The following is a 23022-nucleotide window of genomic DNA, read 5'->3' on the forward strand; positions in this document are numbered from 1 at the left end:
AATCATGAGTGGAGATTTATTATTGATGAGGAAAATCGTGGAAGATTACTAACTTTGGAATCGAGTACAACACATGAAGAATTGAAGATTATGGTTTCAGAAGCCTATGGAATTGAGCCTAGTATGGTTGATATTGAGCTAAGTTTTTTACCCACAGATCTCACTGCTGATTGTCCTCATGTTGTTATGATGAATAATAGTCAGATCACAAATTTTCTTTCATACTATAAAAAGAAGAAAACAGTAAATTTGTGTGTGACATTCAAAGGTGGTGTTGAGGATGTTGGGAGCAAAGTCAAACTGGATTTGAATAAAGAACCAGGGGTTTCAAGGGATGAAGATGACGATGGTAGAACGAATGAAAACCTAGCTTTATTTGTGGGTACTGATGATGCCAAACGGAATGATGTTTTAGGGAAAAAAACATCAGACGAGAACGCCGGTTATGGTGTTGGAACGTCGTTCAAAGGTGGGAGCGTAAGGAAGGGTCAATATTTCAAAAGCAAAGAAGTGTTACAAGCAACAATGGAATTGTATGCGATGAGGTACAATTGTGACTACATGGTTACAAAATCTGATACAAAATTCTGGTGTATTCGCTGCATAGAGGAAATTTGCAAATGGAGTCTTCGTGCTGAGTGTTTAAATGGGTCTACGTATTTCAAGATCAACAAGTTTGTGTGTCTCCATACTTGTGTTCCTTCAAAGAAGAAGAAATTTTGTAGGACACTTTCAGCTAAAAATTGGACATCTCATTATACAGAATTATGAAGGTGTATTGGAAGGGCCTAAACCGAATGATATCATTAATATTATTCGAACAGAGTATGGTTGTGATTTAACTTACTCTCAGGCATGGGAGCCTCGCGAGTATGCCGTGAATGAAGTTAGAGGAATTCCTGAGAAGAGTTATGGTAAAATACCAAAGTACTTGTACATGATAAGAAGCGAATCCGGGTACATTTACAAATTATGAAGTTGATTGCGACAGTAGATTCAAATATCTATTTATTTCTTTTGGTCAGTCATTAAGAGGATTTTACAAGGGAATGAGGAAAGTTATTGTGGTTGATGGAACATTTTTGAAGAACAAATACAAAGGAGTTTTGCTAGTTGCTACAGCTGTAGATGGTAATTCTAATTTGTATCCAATAGCATTTTGAATTGCTGATTCTGAGAATGATTCTTCATGGGATTGGTTTTTTGAGCAACTTAAGGTTGTTATTGGAGATGATAAAGATTTATCTTTCATATCAGATAGGCATGTGTCAATTAGCAAATCACTTGAAAAAATCTATCCATTGTCTACTCATGGTATTTGCATCCACCACTTGATTGGTAATGTTATTACATATCAAAAGGGAAGGGGCGTGGCTGATTTGGTTTCAAGAGCGTCTAAAGCTTATAGAGTTGCTGAGTTTGAAAAACATTTTTCAGAAATTTGCAACATCAGTCCTGCGAATGGAGAGTACCTAGAGGATGCTCAGGTTAAAAAATGGGCTCGATGCCATTTCCCTGGTTACAAATATGACTTGAACACAAACAATGCTGCAGAATCGATCAATTCAATTTTGAGATCACCTAGAGAGTATCCAGTAATCCCTTTATTGGACAGCATCAGAGAGATGTTAACACGCTGGTTTTTTGAGCGAAGAGAATTAAATGCAAAGCAGAAAGATCCTTTAACTGTCAAGGTGGAGAATAAGATTTCAAGAAGAATAGTGAAAGGTAAATCCTTTAAAAGTTATCCTATTGGAAGAAACATATTACAGGTTATAGCGAATGAGGTGGACTTTGTTGTTGACTTGGAAAGAAGGACATGTTCATATGGAAAGTTCCAAATGGGCAAAATCCCTTACAGACACACCATCAAAAGAGCTTTTGATATAGACAATGATCTATATGGATATGCTGATGATATGTATAACACTACCAGTTGGAGAGAGTACTATGAGGAGACTGTTAATCCAATAGGTATTCCAGAGAACGAATGAGGCGTTCCTGACCATGTTGAGGCTGCAAAATTTTTACCACCTGAAACAAGAAGACACCCTAGTAGACAAAGAAAACGAAGGCATGAAACGGTTGAAGACAAGATAAGAGCGTCTCAACAATCACAATCCGCAAAGAGACACAAGTGTAGCCATTGTAGTAAAGAAGGACACAATGATCGACATGTGATGTCCCAATATAGTTATGGTTATGTTTTATTCTTTGTTAGGTTTTTAAAACATTCACAGTCTATGGTTTGCTCTTGAGTTATCAAGTCTGGTTACAACATTTCAATATTTCACCTTTTCTGGTTTCTTACTTAAGAATATCAAACGAAGTTAACAACAACACTGAAACTCATGTAAAACGGTGAAGGTTGTCCAAAGGGAAAAATATGATGAAAATATTGCATATCCAGTAAAGATTGTAGTCAAAACAGACTTCACCAGAATTGTCCAGACTTCAATAGACAAGTGCATAAATTTCACCAGACTTCACCAGACTTGTCTCCAGACTTCACCAGACTTTTCCAGACTTCAATAGAAAAGTGCATAAGTTTCACCAGACTTCACCAGACTTGTCTGCAGACTTCACCAGACTTGTCCAGACTTCAATAGACAGATGCATAAATTTCACCAGACTTCACCAGACTTGTCTGTAAACTTCACCAGATTTGTCTACAAACTTCACCAGACTTCTCCAGACTTGTCTACAGACTTCACCATCAATGAATTTCTGAACTGTTTAAGACCCTTTATGTTGTTTGTTTGTTTCAAAGATAACACCATCAAGAAATTTCAATATATCACCTTTTCTGGTTTCTTACTTAATAATATCAAACCAAGTTAACAACAACACTGAAACTCATGTAAACGGTGAAGGTTGTCCAAGGGGAAAAATATGATGAAAAATCAAATTAAAAAAAAACAACATGATCAACCTAGTAATTTGATGCATCCAATCATGATTATGCACAATATCACTAAGATCACCATCATCTTCTTATTGCTGGTTTTTACTTCAGCCAAAGCATCTTCTATCTTCTCAAATATCTCATTTTCCATCTTCTCGTAAACTATTTTCTCAAACTCCAATCTCTCAGTTCTGAAATCTTTCAGATTCTTCTCAAATTCAACATTCTTTGTAGTTAGTGTATCTATCTCGTTGACCAAAGCCTCATCAACCCATTTAAAGGTGTGATCATCGTTCCTAAGCTACAAGAAGCCCAACTGTTATAATCAAAATTTAAAATATACAAATGTGTAAACAAACCAATTTACCTTGTTTGATACAACAAATCCACAACGATAGTATCGCCGGTAAGGATTGGGATCAAAATTTGATATAAGTGCTATAATTCCTTCCCCGCACCAACATCTCCTTGGAACACCAACCACTCTTACTCTTGCACGGGAACTATTTGATCCAGTCGAATTGCTTGAAACATTGCTCATCTTCTTCTCGCAATCGATAGGGAACTAGGTCGGTTTTAGGTTTCTTAAATTTTGGGATTTATGTGTTTCATTGTAAAGGATCGGGTTTGATGCAAGATACAAAATCGGTTAAGTTATTAATTTGTGATTAGCTCTTAAACCAAATTAAAGAAAGTCGGTTTGGTATTAAACCAAATTAAAAGTATGTTTACTAGTTTGCTAGACTTGGTGAAGAAACCATCGGAAACGAAGTTGTCAAAACTCATATCATATAGTAAGTTAAAAATGAAACCAAAGTCATACAATGTGTCAAACTAAAGACATACTACAAAGATGAAACAAATCAGTCAATTTCGATACTATGAGACGAAAACTTTGGAGGGACATAGTTCTTCATACGCTCAAGTAATAGTGGATCATTTGCAGTTTCCCAAAAATCGACAACAATCTTCAAACGCGCTTGTTTGATGTTCTCATCGGTCATCAAACCCAAACTTAGAGATTGCATATGACACTCGATGTATTTCAATGCATAGACCCCGCAATCGCTCTTCGACCTATTCAACTCACAAAACACCTTCATTTCTATGATTTCATATTGTGTCAAAAGAGATGATTTTCCATTCACCTTTGCATTAATTTCTTTCTAAATCCTTGGGATGCAGTTTGCGAAACAATCGACATGCCTTCTATTTCTGTGTCCAGCACAGTCAAAGACGTCAACAGTTCTTAAGACGAAGTTGACGCAAACTGAAATCCAGTGGTTGCCGTTGACGAAAATCGGAGTGTATATCCTGTCAACATCTGTACCCCATTGTTTACATGTCTTTCCGTGAGAAGGAAACTCACCATTAGCATAATCGAGTAGTATACTATCCCATTTGTGCTGATGCTTTGTTTTCAAGTACTTGGTGTATTCCACTTTGATTGTCTCACTGAACATGCAATTCATGAAACCCACACGGTTTGACTTCATTCGCCCTAAAGATGTTTTCTCCCGGAATAAATACATCATCTCATCCATTTCCTTGAAAAAAAATAAAAGTTAAATTTAAATTTGACCACGGTAAAATAATGAAAAATTTAAGTTTTGAGAAAAATAAAGTTTATACTTACTTGATTGTGCAGCCACTTGTTGTGAGAAATGACACGATCAAGTAATTCCAAACTAATTACCGATGGACCCAACTTAAGTTGCTCGTGACTGTGAAATAAATAGTAATTTGTAAGCTAAAAATTTAAAAATCTGGACAATTACAAATATATTTTACAAAATATATGTCTAATTTAGAATAAAAATTAGAAGATGTACCCAAGATTCCTTTGCCATGCTTCCAAAGCATTCCATCTAACATCGGATACGAAAACCAAATCAGCATCGTCGTCATACTTTCCCGCATCTATTGTAGAATCAACTTCGGGTACACATGGTTTTTACGAAAGATGTCCTACACTTTTCTCTAAGAAATCTTGAGTGCTCAATAAACTTGACTGTCAATATTAAGGTCTATGGCACCCGATTTGGTGAACAAATCATCGAAAACAAAGTTGTCTTCCTGTCAATGGAAAGATCAGACAAAGTTTAATGTTTACAAACAAATACATCCAAACAAAGTTTAATGTTTACAATACAATGCATAAGTTCACCAAGACAATTACAATACATAATTTTACAATTAGCCGAACATTTTCAAAAAAATTACATAGCCGAATGTATTCAAAACAAAAAAATACATAGCCGATTTCCAAAACATTTAATCCAAAACAAGTTTTACCAAGTTACTTTTTTCTTACCAAACTATTTGGTTGAACGGATGGTGATTTCCCCTGTGTAAAAAATAAGAATCAATAAGTTGGTAATGATCCATTACATATACAACACCAAAGCATATATATTATTTATTGACTTACCACATCTTTTGGTTTAAAGGATGGTGGTGTGGCTTGTGTCGAAGTTGATGCTAGAGTGGATAGTATCTCCTTCACTTCTGATACATCCTCATCCATCTTCTTCAATCGCTGGCCTATTTCTTCCTTAAAAGGTTTGAAAAGGTTTGAAAGAAGCTTCAAACATACCTTTAATGAATGACTTCATATCTTCATCAAAACCATGAGTGGTTGCGGCTCGCTGACATAGGAGTTTCATTTTTCGAGTCTCTGGACCATGATCAATGTGCTTTGTCTTTCTCTTCTTTGTGCTTGATGCTACCACATTTACATCTTGCTTCTTCTCGCAACTCTCCAACCCAGAAAATTGATTATCTCCATCACATATACAAATCTTAACTTGTTATCAGGTTCCCACTTGTGAATTTCTAGTAGGTGCACATCTATCAGCCTCTTAATGCTAATCTCCCCATCTCTCTTCAACAATCTAGCCCAAAAACCTTTGCCCTCTTTCCAACTGTTTTCTTTCCAAGTCTTCAAATCAAAGCTGAAATTATCGTCGTATTTGAGTCCAATGAATGCATAATATTCTTGCATCGAAAATCTCAATGGCTTCCTTCCAAACACAAACCAGAGTTCATGTTTCTTATATGTGATCATCTGCCTACACATGATGTTGTGTATCAAACGAGCATAGTACCCTAAACCATTTTCGTAGATGGCTAACACATTTGCAAAGACAGGATCACTCTTCACTTTCTCATACTCGGTTGGCAAAGCATCCTTGATTCTTGTCAAGATAGACATTCTGCAGCTATTGTTTATCTACTTCACTTGTGGTTCATCACCATATCTGAAAATGCGTTTAGGATACTCAACGCCTGAACAAAAGATTAACAAAAAAAAAATCAAATACAACAATAAGAGTTGTTAGAAATAACAGAAAAAGCTCTCATCATGGAAAAAACAAATATTCAAAATTTATAAAAGTACCTTATATCAGTCCGCTTGATCCATCTTTGTCATCCATGTTCAACAAGCTAATATTGCTCATGTACACCTAACATGTGAAACATAAAAACATTTTACAATCATCAAAATGAAACCAAGAACAGTTCATAAGCGATCAAACCAACTTTTAAATCTAACAAAATTGACAATTTAATACAAAACTTAGCGATCACCAAGTCAAGCTATCGGGATTTCAAAACTCTTGAGAAAAACAATGAAACAATTAGATGAATATGAACACAAAAGCGATTAGCAGAACCGATTAACAAATACGATTAACAAAAGCAATTAGCAAAAGCGATTAACATCAAGCAATTTAGTAATAGGAATTCAAAAGCGATTAACAAAATCTACATGCAACTTCCAAATCTATACACAATGAGAAATTGAGAAATCTAGAGTGATTTACAGTGTAATAACAAGCCGAATTTCAGATGATGTGAAGAGAAGCAAATGACATTGAGCGATGAGAGCAAAAAAAAACCATGGGAGCTAATCAAACCATGAATAGCATTAATAAGATGAAACCAAATCAGGAGGGGGACAAATCAAGGACGAAACTTCACCCAGATGAGAAAAGGATGAAAAAATAAACTCACTGATGTCGATTAGTCGGAAGAACAAGCGGCATTAATTTACTGTTCGTCAAAGCCGCCGTCGATGTCAATTTCTCTGGTTTACGATTTGGTAAAAGTGAAAGCTAAGTGTAAAAGAGTTTTCATTCTTTGGGGTGTATAAACCTCTAAATCGATTAGAGGTTTCCATCACTTTGGTTTTTCTTTTTAAATTTTGTTAGTTATTATTTACTGTATTTTCGTATTTAGTTTGGTTTTAAAAAGTAGGGGTAAAACTGTGTTTTTATTATTATAAAACCTATTTCACCAAACCTAAAAATTAAAGTACATATGGACATTTTGTAAAAAAACATCCTTTTTTCCAATTTTCCCTATATTTAAATTAAAAAATATCCTGTTTTTTTTAGGTTAAAAAATATTTTTAAATATATAAAATTACTAAATTAGCCTCATTGAAAGTATAATAATAATACCCTGTTGTTTTTTAAGCAGTCACAACCACTGAACTGCTGTAGTTTCAGTAAAAGATCTGAATTTGTTTAGCTGAAAATTATGAACGCTTACAAAAAAAAAACTTATATATGTTTCGAGATAAGCTTAGTAAATATTTTTTTAGATTTTTTCTTGAAAGATATAAGATATTTTTTTTTGTAAACTATCATTCTCTTAAAGAATCTCATAATAATAATATTTTTATTTTGAACTTAGTTTCTTTTATTATTTGAATGTCGAATTCAATTAGTTTTGGTTTAGTAAACCTTTTTAAAAAATAATTAACTTATTTTGTGTTATAAATTTGTTCTATTTTATATTTTTGGTTGAGTTTGGTATATAAATTTTCACTTTGCTTAATTGTATGAATTAGTATGTGCAAAATTAGATCTTCAACTTTTTTTTGTTTTTCATTTTACGTTTCAATAAAAAAAAATTGTAAATGTAGGCTTCTCAAACTTAATGGAGATTTGGAACTGGAATCGATTTTGTTGGTAGGCTTTCTATTTTCGGATTGGACTTCTTAATGGATTGATTGGTTGTGTGTTTAGTTTGGTTATTTTTTTGTGGTTCATTACTTTACTCAAATGATTGAGAGGGAAAAAGAACATTCTCCAGATGTATTCAACACAAACCCTTTCAATTCTCTTCATTTGAGATAAAATTATCCTTGTGTTTTTGGATTACAAAATACGAAAAATAAATGGTACTCCCGACCAGTGTCGTGCCTAGGTACTCTGGTGCTTTGGGCGGAAAAAGGGTAATTGTCATAAATACCACTAAAATATTTTTTATTCCAAAAATACAATAATTTAGTTTTTTTTTAAAAGTACCACTAAAATGTAATTTTTTCCAAAAATACCACATAATTGAATTAAAATTCTAATACTAAAAACTAAAACCTAAATTCTAAATACTAAACCCTACCCCTAAAAACTATACCCTAAAACTAAATGTGTCAACCCAAACCTAAAAAAAAAATTCTACATCCTTAAAAATCAACTTTTTATGTTGGTGGTAATTTTGGAAAAAAAAATTTTGTGGTATTTTTGGGAAAAAACTAAAATGTGTTATTTTTGGAAAAAACATTTTTTGCGGTATTTGGAAGAATTTCTCAAAAAAAAATGTGGTCTAATTAATTTAGTTAAATCATAATTTTAACTAACCTAAATATAACGATAAGAGAATAAATGAGCGGCAATACGAAATTAAGGGTCCCAATGTATATAATGACATGAATATTTCAAGCAAAATACATATGCAAAACAACTTAAACCTACTAAATCAACATAATATATTTCATAATGTGGCCTAAAAATCAAACGTATAAAATGTGGCTGTAGGCAAGTGCCCTTTTTTATAAAGGGTAATCACGACACTGCTCCCGACATTATTATTTGTTAATGAATTCAAAGATTAGCACCACTACGAAGTTCAATTCGCGAGTTCCTAAAACCTAGGTAATGTATCTTCTTTCCACTATGGAGATGCAAACTTCTTCCTCAATTGTCTGCAACAATTATCAATCTCTACTGTTTACATGACATAAAGCAAAGAGTAGACGACTGATCTTTTGTCCCTATAGACCCGCAAATCTAAGCTTTTCATAATTCGCGAATAGCAAGTTGTTTATTACAAATGGGTAACTTAGAAACCTAAATTGGTTTCAGGATTTCCAATGGAAACAATAAAACTCTGTTTTATATTTTCAAATATGAATTTATATAAACTATTTTTACGATGAATTAGTATTAACTTAAAGAAAATATGCAAAATAATAGGATTATTCTAAATTCACTTTTTGATGCTTTGCAGATATCACTTGTCGAAGAAAGACTTGAATTGAGATGGAGTTTTTGTTAAATTAGTCAGAAGAAGGTTTTCATGAGGCTGATCTTATTATTTTGTTTTTGTGAAAGAGCATTTGCCAAAAGACAAAGAAGAATATAAGGTTTCCACAAACCATTTTATTGTTAAGATCCCGGAGGAAGAGAAAGGCTTTTCTTTTGCGGGAGGAAGAGACATAAAATGGTTAAAAGACAAAAATCACATAAACCACACTGTTAAAAGGAAGATCACATAAATCACATAAACCATTCTCTTCCTCTAAACCAAAAATCACATATATCTAAATAAGATATTAATAAGATCACATAAACCAAACTGATAAAAGACATAAATTACATAAACAATATATTTTTCTGCAGCAACCGTCATGAGGAAGAGAAAGGCTTTTTTTTTCCAACCAAATTCTTGACTGGATTGGGCAAGTCGTCTGGGATCTTAATCTACAAAGTTTGTATATCTGTTAATAAGTAGTGATGTTTTTACTTTGCATTTGTCAATCATATTAAACCTATTTATGTCTCTTAGGTACATAAAAGAAGCAGAAAGAAGGTGGCAGATCTAGTTTTGTGATTTTTGTGATGAATGACACATATACCTAAGAGACATAAATAGGTTTGAGATGATGCTAGGGTTTTGGCATTACAAATCGATTTAAAACCTTGATTAGCAAGACTGTAAGATATTGTGAGATTCAATTTGTTTTAATTTGGGAAGATTGTTAAAGTATATACTTCAAATATGCTTGGTTATAGTAAATATAGAAATTTCTTTTTTTTTATTTTCTGTTTGACAATATGTATTATAGGAAGGTTGTATATTGGATTAATGCATATTAAACGATTGCGATATCTTAGGAAAATTAACATATTTTTTTTATACAGTTTTAAGATTTTAGCTATTTGTTTGGGATGTAAACCATCCTGATTTTTTTGGTAAGATTTTCTTTGATTAAATGCATATTACTATTCGATTTTTTGTTAAACTATTTTCCGTTTTTGTTTATTTAGGTTCGTCCATACATATAATCGCATTAATTATCAAGAATCGTTTATCTTAAGAATTGAAAGCAATATCCAATTAGAGTAATCGGTTAAATTTTATAAAAAAAAACCCGAAGATTCCATTTCATTAATGGGTTTAAATTTGGTAAAAAAAACCCGACCCGTGAGATAAAAAGAGGTGCACAAATTTATATTTCAAAAATATTAAGATAGATGGAACATCTATTGTTATCATCGTAGCAATACAGACTTCACATTTTCTTATCATTAAAACATTTTCTTTCTCTTAGCTTTGATTTTTATTTTTAAATTTTCCAGTTTGTATAAAATGAATGTTTACTATATGTCAACAAGATAATAAATACAAAAATAGAGAAGCATTAGTTTTTTGGTTTTTTTTTATTATGCGTATGTTTCTTTTTAGAGAAATACACTAGAATAGTACAAATTTGGGTTTTTGTTCCAAAACTAGCACACACGCTGGAATATTCCAAAACTAGCATTTCTTAATATTGAGTAATTAATAAAGAGAAATATTATTATTTTAAAAAACTCAAAAAATCAAAACCCGGTCTCTTTTACATTTCTCTCCGACGAAGCTTGAAGAATTTTCCGATCAGAGATCTTCATTTTTGATCTCAGATTTTCCCGTGAATATGAACACTTTCTCTTTCTTCTTCTTCACTTTCTCTTTCTTCTTCTTCAATTTCAGAGTTTGAAATTGTTGGGTTATCTTTCTTCTTCTTCTTCTATTGATAGCTTCTTCAGAAACAACTATAGATCTCTACAGAAACAGCTTCCAACTCCAAGAAATCACCAAGAACACCAAGAACTCTTCTCTCTCTCTTTCGTTGCTCTCAAAAACGGCCAAAGTCGACTAATGAGACAAAAGAAACGATTTAAGGGTTTTCATTTTCCCTTTGCCCAAAACGCAGCATTTAACTTAAGTCAAAACGCAGAAGCTGGACCTGCATCGGTCGATGCTGGAGCTCCAGCATCGACCGATGCACATCCCCAAACCGAGATTTCGGTTCGCGGATGTTACAATTCTCCCCCACCAATTTAGATTCGTCCTCGAATCTCGAACAACCATCAGTCAAGGACTCCCGTGCAACCGTCTCCACGGTCCGCATGCCTCCGACCGATCTGCACTCCTCTGACCGGTCTACAAAGGTCACCTCTAGGCGATAGACTCACGTTTCAGGCATTATTTGCTCTTGACTTTTGGACTTTCCTTTTCTCATAGGCCTAAACCTTGAGTTTTATTGGCTAATCATCAGGCTGAAGCCTGCATGCCATAATATTGTCTCCTGAACAAAATCTGCCCCTTACATACTCCTCTCCCCCACTTAAGTCCAGCATAACGGTGTACAACACGGCCTCCTATACAAGCCTCATAAGGTGCCATCCCTATACTCGCCTGGTAACTGTTGTTGTAAGCAAACTATACCAAGCTCAAATGATCTGCCCAATAGCCACCCCAATCCAACACACACATCCTCAGCAAATCCTCCAACGTCTAGATCGTCCTCTCTGACTGTCCATCTGTCTGAGGATGATAAGTTGTACTCATATGCACCTTAGTGCCCATCTCTGCCTGAAATGCCCTCCAAAACATCAAAGTGAACTTGGAATCCCTATCAGACACAATGCTCGCTGGTACCCCATGCAACATGACTATCTCCTTCACATATTTCTTAGCCAAGACCGCTGCTCCATCTGTCTTCTTAATGGCCAGAAAATGTGTGACCCAAATAGCATAGTAATCATATCCCACGAAGTCCACAATGACCCAAATAGCATTAAACGTCCTGGACACTGGCAAACCTACCACGAAGTCCATAGTAATCATATCCCACTTCCACTCTGGAATGGGAAGACTCTTCAGCAATCCACCTGGTACTTGATGCACCAGAATGGTACCATTAGCCGAAACCTGATACTCTGAATCAACATCCTTTGAGGCATTCACCAGCCCCAAATCTTTCTCCTGATCCAACCGCACTTTGCACAACAAATCTGCTCTATCAGCTGCAACCAAACCCAACGGATCCTGAGAAACCGCACACAAGCTCAACACACTGATCTCTCCTACCAGAGACTCCATATTCTGCTCCTGAGTCGAAGCCGCCCGCTTCCGACTCAAAGCATCTGCAACCAAGTTAGCATTACCAGGATGATAGGCTATCTCCAGATCATAATCCGCCACCAGCTCCATCCACCGCCTCTACCTCATGTTCAGCTCGGGCTGAGTGAATATATACTTGAGGCTCTTATGATCTGTAAACATTTGTACCTTTGCACCATAAAGATAAGATCTCCAAATCTTCAGGGCAAAATCTACAGCACCCATCTCCAATTCATGAGTAGGATAGTTGTCCTCATGCTTCCGCAACTGCCGCGAAGCATAGGCAATCACCTTCCCACGCTGCATCAACACACACCCCATACCAACTCTGGATGCATTTGTATAAACCACATAGGATTCTCCCTGCCCAGGCAAAGCCAACACTGGAGCGGTAGTCAACATCTCCTTCAGGCTTGCAAAGCCTTCCTCACACCCCTGTGACCAAACAAAAGGAACATCCTTCCCTGTCAACTTAGTCATAGGACGTGCTCTGCTCGCAAACCCCTGCACAAACCTCCTGTAGTAACCTGCCAACCCCAGAAAACTCCTGATCTCTGTGGCATTCTGCGGTCTAGACCATTCCTTGATAGCCTGAATCTTCTCCGGATCTACAACCCCATCTGCAGACACAATATGACCCAGAAAACTCATCTCCCGCTGCCAGAAACTACACTTGCTCAGCTTAGCAAACAATTTCTGCTCCCGCAGCTTCTCCGGAATTGCCCTCAAATGTATTGCATGCTCTTCAGGACTCTTAGAATAAACCAGGATGTCGTCGATAAAAATGATGACAGACACGCCCAGAAACTCCTGAAACACGCTGTTCTTTAATCTCATAAACGCTGCTGGCGCGTTAGTCAACCCATACGGCATCACCACAAACTCATAATGCCCATACCTCGTCCTAAAAGCAGTCTTCCTCACATCTGCCTCATCTTTCGGGATCTGATGATAACCCGACGCCAGATCTATCTTGGAGAACAAAATAGCACCTCTCAACTGATCCAACAACTCATCGATCCTCGGAAGAGGGCACTTGTTCTTCACAGTGACCCGGTTGAGACCCCTGTAATCAATACACAAGCGGAAACTCCCATCCTTCTTCTTAACGAATAACATCGGCGCTCCCCACGGTGATACACTTGGACGGATGAATCCCTTGCTCAACAAATCCTCTAGCTGCTTCTTCAGCTCTGCCATCTCTAATGGAGCCATCCTGTAAGGAGTCTTGGATAACGGTGTCGTCCCTGGTTCCAGTTTAATCGTAAAAGGATCAGACCTGAAGGTGGTAATCCCTGCAATGGCTGGAACACATCCTCAAACTCCTCCACAACCTGGATACCGCTAACCGTAGACTTCCCCACTGACTCTGGCATAGATATGGTAACCAGATAAGCCTCACGGCCTTTCTCGATCATCTTCCCAGCCTGAACGGCCGAGATCACGAGACTCCCTGAAGTCGGTCTAATCTCCTGAAAAACCAACTTCCCTTCTGAGCGCTCAAACTCCACTCTACCCTGATGACAATCCAAATGAACCATATGCTGATGCAACCAGTCCATCCCCAGGATAACGTCATACAGCTCCACTGGGCTGATAAGCAAATTCGCAGGCCAAGACTCTCCCACGATCTGAATATCAATACCCCACGCTCGACCAATAACTCTCGGAAACTTGCTTCCAGCAACTCTGACAACTCCTGCACGCTCTCCGGGATCTCCCATAATACCCACAGTCTCTGCACACTCCGGGGTAATGAAGCTATGAGTAGCTCCAGAGTCAAACATAATGTGGGACTTAAACCCGCCCACCAACAAGGTCCCTACACAAACCTCATGTGTTGAGAACCTAACACTTTATCACTGGACAAAATAAAATCTGAACTTACTAAGAATTCACAAAGACAGAGTACTAGAAATTATCCATGTGATCGCCCCGGCACTGGTTCCACAAGTCTCTGCAGTCGTGTACACTCGTGGCGCCTGCTCAATCCGTGCCACCGACTTCCCTCCCGGTTGCACCTGCTGCAAAGCTGCCAGTGCTACCGGCTGCAACTTAGGACAAAAGGGCCTGATGTGCCCTGGCTCCCTACAATGATAGCATACACAAGCCGCTGTCGACGGAGCACTCCTCTTGGGACAGCTAGCAATCTTATGATACTTGCTCCCACACTTGAAGCAACTCGCACCACTCCACGTCTGCGTAGCCTCCTACCGCCTCTTGGTTCCCTGCGCAGGCTTGCCGCCCTTGCTAGAACCTCCCTGATGCTGAGCCTTACTAGGCTGAACTGTTGGGCTAGCCGCCACTGACTGTGCCCGGATATCCTCCTCTATCCCTGATGCAGTCTCAACCAGCTCTACACGCGAAGCATAACTCCGCCCTCTACAGTGAAACCTCAAATCATCACATAGGACCCTCAAAAACCTCTTAATCTGAGCCTCCTCAGACTCCGTATCTCGACCCCCATACCTTAGAAATCAACTGAACTCCAAGTTAAGCTCTCGCACTGACGAGTCCCCTAAGCTAGCTAAATAGGATCAAACGTCATGGACACTGGCAAACTTGTCCCTAGCAAACGTCCTGGTCGTCCCTGACCTGCAGATCAATTGGTGACAGCTTGTCCTGTGGGAAAGTTGATAAAAGGTGAGGACCAGGGTTCGAGGAACTCCTGGCGCACCAATAACCTACTGGTGGATTGGGATATCCACAGTAATGGGTTAGGATCGATGCCCTGCAGGGCCAGCGTGGGGTCCGTTGGGACGGCTAGTAGTGAGGTTAGTGGGGTCCGCGGACGGTCCATTGGGGCAGCTAGCAGTGAGGCTAGTGGGGTCCACGGGACGGGTTGTTACAACTTCGAAGATTCGAACCCCCTGGATGCGCATTTGAGGAATGCCATTCTAATATATACTAAAGTTTATAACCTATTCCTGAATAACATGCTTTCGCCTACTGGTTACTCTCCCACTTGTAAATACCCGAAGTCGAGGGCTCGAACCTCTGGATGTGCATTTGAGGAATGCCATCCTGATTTTTTAAAAACCATTCCTGAATCTTTCACCATATATTTTAAAGTCTTACAACTATAATCGAATAATAGGCTTTGGCCTACTGGTTACCCTCCCACTTGTAAATTGACGAAGTCTGTAGTTCCTCGACTTCGAAGATTCGAACCCCTTGGATGCGCATTTGAGGAATTGTAATATATATGATCTCTTGGAGAATCTGAGAAAATTAATATATATGATCTCTTTATCAGGATCCATTGAATCAGATCTCTTGGAGATTTTGAGAAGATGGTTTATAAGGCGTCACGATTCAAAACACTGAGAACAGGAAACAGCTTGAGTATGCGAGACAACAGTATAACAGCGACGAGATAGGACGATAAAGCGGCGAGCCTCTGGTAACCACCGTATCAGATTTGTGGAATGAGACGACGGAAGGAGATGAAGAAGAAGTCGACTTCGAGAATGATCTTTTGGGCTTTGAAATTTTTTAGAGAAAATAAAACTGGGCTCTTGTTTTTGTTAGCCCAAAACTCTTTCTCTTCAGCTTAACTTTGTGCTAATTTTTTCATTTTTAATAGTTAGTGCTAACTTTGGAACAAAAACCTAAATTTGTGCCATTTTTGTCAATTGCCCATAACATTTTCATTGATTATAGTTGATTTAATTCCTCTTTTTTTTTGTAATAATTATACTAATTCTTAATATATTTTTTGGGTAAGGATTATAATACTTAATCCTAAGTAACGTTGATTTCAATTGGGTTTTTATTTATATTTTTTGTAACAATTATAATTCTTAATCTTAATCATTATCCTACATGGGTATACTACAGAACAAATTTTATATAAATTTTATTTCTAATTTAATATAAACATTTGTATAAAAGTTTTATCTAAATATTTGTAAATATATAATGAGTGTGAAACAAAATTTACAAGCATTCAAATTTTACAAATTTGTATATGTTTAAATTCAATTCTTAGTCAAACCGTTCAATTATACCATATAATATTTTTAAACTTAAAAATAAAAAGAAATATTAATATACAAGGTTATTGTATAGCGGGACAGGTTTGGACCGATATTAATATTAATTTTAAATTTTATTAACTCACTTAGATTGGTTTGATCCCAAAATATTGATATTAGATTCTTTGAAAGTTAACATATATTAAGATTATGATATTAGATTCTTTGAAAGTTAACATATATTAAATAGAAAGTATAATTAAATACTTTCATCCAAATACTTATCATGAAATACATATTATAATGTTTTATTGACTCTAATAAATTTATTTGCAAAACTAAAATAGTAAAACTTAAATTATAAATATTAAACATTTCAACAAAAACCCAATATATATTTTAAAACTAGAAAACTACCTTTTCATAATGTATAACTGTTTTATGACATAAGAAATACTACCAAAAAATAAAAAAATAGTTTTATTTTTAAATTTTAATTATAAAAATATATTCTCGCGGTATACCGCGGGTTAAAACCTAGTCTATATTAATTTTTGAAAACGTTGAATATAATTATTGGAAAAAGGAAAGTGATGTTTCTTCTTAGGAAAGTGCTATGAATATGAATAGTAACTAGATTGCAACTCGCGGTATACCACAAGCCTATTCTTTGTTTTTTTTGTCAACAAAAGAAATCAGCTCAAACGAGCCAATTTGTGGGGAAGTTGTTTACAAATAAAATGGGATGCGGATTTGAACGCGCTTGGCGTGCCAAAGAATCCGCTCGTACATTAGTATTTCTAGAAACCTGAACCAATGAAAAAGAAGAAAATTCCTCCTTGTCAATCTTGGTATGTTGCAAAGGCTGGCCAATCCTAAGGCGAAGACACCATCTTCACCAAATCAGAGCAGTCTCTGAAGAAAAATACCTCTCGAAAATCATGTTCAATCATGCATCGCATCGCCAAAATGAAAGCTTCAACTTCAGCATGTAACAGAGACAGACTACGCCGGTAATTGGCTGCGCCAGAAATGAGGGGTGACTCTTGAGAAGAAAAGCACACCCTTCCTGCACCTGCAAAAACATCAGTGGCTTTCCAAGAGCCATCCACAAAACACCGATGTCCGGAGAACACTGGCGGAAGGGGAACATCACATCCCCAAGACCGAGGAGGCCGCATGCCCGAGGAGGAGGGAAGCTCGTCCGTGTCAGACTCCACGAGCTTATACTTTAAATTAAAATATTTTAAAATTAAGTTGTATATATATATATATAGTTTTATTATCGGTTATAAAACCATAATCACCATTAATTTAAAGATTTTTGTCGTTATATGTTAGATAGTTTTTTGTCATTATCAATAATCAAAAATGAATTATTTTTGTCAGATAGTTATGTAAAGATTTTATTAGAAAGATTATTTCAGTAATATTGAAGTACATACATTTTATTAGAAAGATTTACTCAGTAATAATTGAAGTATATACAAAATTATAATAAAAGGAATTATTATGATTTTCATGTAATCATAATATAAATTTAAAATGTATAGAATAAACTAAACCAAAAGAAACAAAACCTAATGAGAACACGGCTCTCACAACAGTTTTGATCACAACGTCTCACAACAGTTTTGATCACAACGTCAAATCTATTAGCCTGAATATTTCCATAAAATAGAAAACTTAATGAAACCCATGTATCACATCCCTATATCGTTTATACAAAAAAAAATTATACACAAATAGAATATAAAAAAATTAACAAAAGTCCAAGATATGAAACGACCATGTTTTGGCAGAAGATGAACACTGAAATACTGCACTGATGCACGGCCAAAACCATTCTGAAACGATCATGTTTTTGCAGAATCATTTTGAAACGATCTGACTTGTTTTTTTTATAAATAATAAATAATAATAATAATAATAAACTACAACTAGTGGTCCCATATCCACTAGCCACCTAAGCACAATCACAACTAATAGCGGAATAACAAAAACCAATATCCAATAAATATCCAATATTAATGAATAACCAATATCCAGACATAACCATTCCAATGTCAAACAACAAGAAACAAGGAATCGGCAACCTAGCAAGTTCTAAAGACCCAACTCTAGCAACCTAACAATGTCAGACAACAACCAATCGAGTCCCTAGAACATCTTCCTCTTCATTGCCTTGATTCCACGATCACACTTTGCCTTTACCTGCACCACAAACACAAATTGAGATGCATGAATATTTGATAAACACTCAGTGAGACAATCCTCCCATCTACTGGGCTATACACACAAGCAACAATGATTCCAATGTTCCAAACAAACAACAAACAAAACATACAAACCAGGAAACGAATGGAAGGGAGGTGTCGACTGACACCAGCCTAGTGTCGACCGACACAAGCCTAGTGTCGACCGACACTGGCATTGGTTTCGACCGACACTACCCCACAGTGTCGATCGATGCCCATTCTTGCTGGTGTCGACCGACACCAAGTGGTGTCGATCGACACCCACCTGCAACTGCGATCCGCACGAAGCCGAGAGTCGAATCTCGCTTCCCAATCTCCTCCAAATCATCCAATACTCAAAACCCATGCCAGAAACATCATTAGGAACCTGTATAATCCAATCCCCAGCATGAAAACACACAAAAGAACAACAAACAAGCAAGAACAAGGAAATCAAAGGCTTAGATTAGCCATGGTCATGCACTCACCTCTTTGAAGAAGGTCTCTGAACCACAGCAATGAAACTCACCCTCCTAACAAGCCTCTAACTCCTTTCTAGCCTGGGATCTCTCAAGAACAGCAAGGAATCTCACAAATCTCTCTCAAAAGCTCAAGAATAAAGTTTTCTCCTTTTCTCTCTCAAAAGTGTTAAACGGCGACAAAGACAAACTCCCAAAACCCTTCTTGTCGTCGAAACCCACTTAAGTATACTGGTTCAATGGTTTCCTCAAACCAAACCAAACCAAATCGATTAAAAACTCAATCTGGTTGAACCAGAAAACCTTGGTGTCGACCGACACCACCATGGTGTCGATCGACACCCACCCCCAAAACGCAGAGTTTTCGTTCGGGGGCGTTACACATTTTTATTTTATTATAGATTGAAAGAAAAATCAATAGACTGGTTTATGATGATGAATATTAGAGTTTGTTTGGATTTAATTTATATATATAGGTAATGAGATGTTTAGAGTATGTTGTTAGGTTTAACTAAAAATATAAAAAAAAATATTTAGAAAATAAAAATTAATCTATATATACATTTTTGGAGACATTTATGAAATAAATCTTCAAGTTCAAACATATTTACAAGCATGCCATTAGCATTAATTATTAATTTGTTTTTCATTTAATTAATTAATATTAAGTTTTGATTTTTGGAAACAAGATTTCCTATCCTGATAAAATTTCTAAAACAATCAGAACCACTCCATTTAACATTAAGTATTAAGTTTATAATTAATTTAATTAATAATAAGTTTCTAATTTTACAAAACAATAATTTCTCCATACAGACATTTCCTAAACAATCGGCCTAATCAATAAACACTCTTTCGTGTTCTAGATATGCCAAAAATAAAAACTTAATAATGATGTCTTCTATTTTTTTCATCAGAAAACTTGTACACTCTTTCGTAGACGAATTGTAACAAATAATGATGATGAAATCGATCGACTAAAAATCAAGATGGGCGGAGATGTCGCAGTGGACGGGATAAAACAAAGACGAAGAAGATGACAGGTTTGTTTTGTCAGATAAAAACTAGAACAATTGTGTCGGTCTAGACAAAACAAAAAAAAAACCAATATTAGTTTATGTTAAAACAAGAGTCAATTACGTAATATATATCTGTAAGTAATTAGTATACTGAATTAAATCTATTTTTGTTCAAACAGTTATTTTCTTATTTCTAACAAATTATATATACACATCTTGGTCTATTTTAATAACTTAAGTTTATTAAAAGAAAAACAATGTGGAAATCATGTCAAACAAATAACTGTTGACAACTTTTATTTGCATTTCACAACAAAACTTTATATGCTAAAGTTAACTGATTCTTTATATATAAAACAAACAAAACTACAATACAAAATTATCATGTACATATATTTAAAAGTTTTAAAATAATAAAAATACTACTATCTGTAAATAAACAAAAAATACACAGTATATTCTTTCTATAAATCACTACTTATTTAATTGTATGTCTATGTTATACTATAATATAAAACAATAAACCTAAAACAAAATACTTTCTAATTTTCATACTAACTAATATATCTATATTTGTAAAGTTATACATTTTAAAATTACAAACTAAATATTAGTTTAATATATCTATATAGTTAATCTATTAAACAAATTACAATTTTTTATTAAAAATGGCCCCGCGGTACACCGCAGATGAATTTCTAGTATTTAAAATATTTCTCGAGTTGTTTGGAAAGTTTGATGTTTTTGGTTAGGATTGAAATTTTTACATTCCATATTTATCATATTTATATATTAAAATGTGATGATGCAGAATATTTATGATTGATTGATGAATCTGTTTTTCAAAAAAATTCAGAAAATTAAGCATGCAGTCGAAGGAAGTTAAGGAAGATGTAATAGTTTATATATTTTTGGGCATATGATAACATGTTTAATATTTTCTTTTAATATGTGATATCTACCGAAATTAATTTGATATTTTGAGTTATACGGAAATGTTAATATTGATTTTGCAAAACTTCAGTGAAAATGCTAATATAGATATTGAAAACTAATGATAATATTAAAATAAATACAAAAATAAGATTTAAATAAGAAAAGTTGAATCCACGGTAAAACAAACAATATAGCATAGCCCCAGACTTGTTATCCGGAACTTGCTAGGTTAGTTTGTGTTCCGGCCAGGTTTTATATATTTACATTTTACTAGACCAAATCCCAAAAATCTATTTACAATTCAACACATTGATAAACTGATAAAAATGATACTAAGTTGAGAAATTACAATCATTTTATCCTTTGTTTCCAAAACATTAACTTATTATTGGAAATATTGAAACAACACAACTAATTTTTTAAAAATAATAATATAACTAAATATCTCATAATATTCAATTATAATCTAAACAATAAACCAACAACAAATCAACGTGCAAAACGACAGGCAAACAAAACTAAACTAACATAACCAGCAACCTAGCAAGCTTCTAATCAGGTTCCAATAAGAATAACATAACTACAACATAATAAACGAGACCCTAGATCATTCTCCTCCTCATTGCCATGATTACACGCTACAAATTACCTGTACCACAAACACAATGAGATGTGTGAGTATTACCAGAAATTATCAGTGATGCGATCCTTCCATCTATGAGCTATACACACAAGCAAATCAAGAGCACAACCACAAATAAAACATAACAACCCAGCCATTAAACAGAACATCCAACAACACATTCACGATACCAGCCAATTTCTAAAATTAGGAAATTGGATTCATCCTCCACTAACAATAGATTCATCCTCGAATCTGAACACACTGTAGCTTATCTGCAAAATTCCTCCAACCACCATCACAACGGTTCACACCACCTAATCATCCTAACTCCACTAGTCAACATCAACATAACCCCACCGGTCAACAAAACCATGACCCCACCGGTCAACACAATCCTGACCCCACCAGTCAACATAAACCTGATTCTCCCGGTCAACATAACTCGGGCCCCCCGGCCAGCATAAACCTGACCTCCTTCTCAACATAAACCTCACCCCCCGTCCAACATAAACCTGACCCTCCCGGTCAACACACAAAAACCCCCAAGATTGGAACTCCCATCAACCCCGAGATATGCATCCGGTCACAACAGGAAATCTGAGATTGCAACCCCATCAATCTCCTAAATCCGCATCTGGTCGCTATGCTTATCCCCACGTCCTTGACACTTTTTCCCACAACTCATTTGCTCTTAGGTCGCAACCTTAAACCCATATCGATTTCACTATCAGACCCCTCGTCTTAGAGCCATACCGATATCACTCTCAGACCCCCCGTCTTCGAGTCATATATACCATCTCACCCTCGGGTCGTCAACCTCGAGATCTCGATACCAGGAGAACCCCCATCTCCTCTGCCACCCTCAGGACCGCAACCGTAATATCCGCAAACCAAAAAAGTGTGATTTGGGGGTAGGTGTCGATCGACACCATGGGAGTGTCGATCGGCACCATGGGAGTGTCGATCGACACCAGCAATTTCCGGTTCGAACGAGTTGAAATCAATGGTCGTTTTGGGTCGGTTTGGTTTATGTGGAATCCCTAACCAGTGTATTTAAAGAGGAAGTCGACTAAAGGGTTTTGGAAAGCTTGTTTTGTCGCTGTTTGAGAGAGAAAAAGAGAGAAAAGAGAAAGCGCTTGAGAGTTAGTGGTTTTTGGGAAGATTGCTGGCTGTTCTTGAGATATAACTAAAGCTAGGAGTGGGTTGGAAGCTTGTTAAGAGTGTGTGGGTGTCAGTTTGGGTCAGAAACTTCCTGCAAAAGAGGTGAGTGCATGACCATGGTTAATCTAAGCCTGAGATCTCTTTTGTTTTGCTTGTTCTATGTTGTTTGTGATGTTTTTCTTACTTTTGTTGGTTGTTTTATGGTTCCCATAGGTTCCTGA

General features: G+C 36.0%; 1 protein-coding gene across 1 annotated transcript; it reads right to left on the reverse strand.

Annotated features, from left to right (window-relative positions):
- On the reverse strand, positions 2928-3446 carry LOC104720486 (uncharacterized protein At4g04775-like). The gene is made up of 2 exons (XM_010438381.1): positions 3273-3446; positions 2928-3206 (listed from the first exon to the last, which is right to left on the reverse strand). Exons 1-2 carry the CDS (start codon positions 3444-3446, stop codon positions 2928-2930), a joined length of 453 nt encoding a protein of 150 aa, XP_010436683.1.

The sequence above is a fragment of the Camelina sativa genome, chromosome 10 (genome assembly GCF_000633955.1).
Source record: "Camelina sativa cultivar DH55 chromosome 10, Cs, whole genome shotgun sequence".
Classification (NCBI taxonomy): Eukaryota; Viridiplantae; Streptophyta; class Magnoliopsida; order Brassicales; family Brassicaceae; genus Camelina; species Camelina sativa.

Bases quoted from the DNA above. Each gene is read 5' to 3' on its own strand.
- LOC104720486 (XM_010438381.1), bottom strand. From the start codon at position 3,446: ATGAGCAATGTTTCAAGCAATTCGACTGGATCAAATAGTTCCCGTGCA. The intron at 3,207-3,272 runs GTAAATTGGTTT...GGCTTCTTGTAG, and splicing joins GATTTGTTGTATCAAACAAG to CTTAGGAACGATGATCACAC.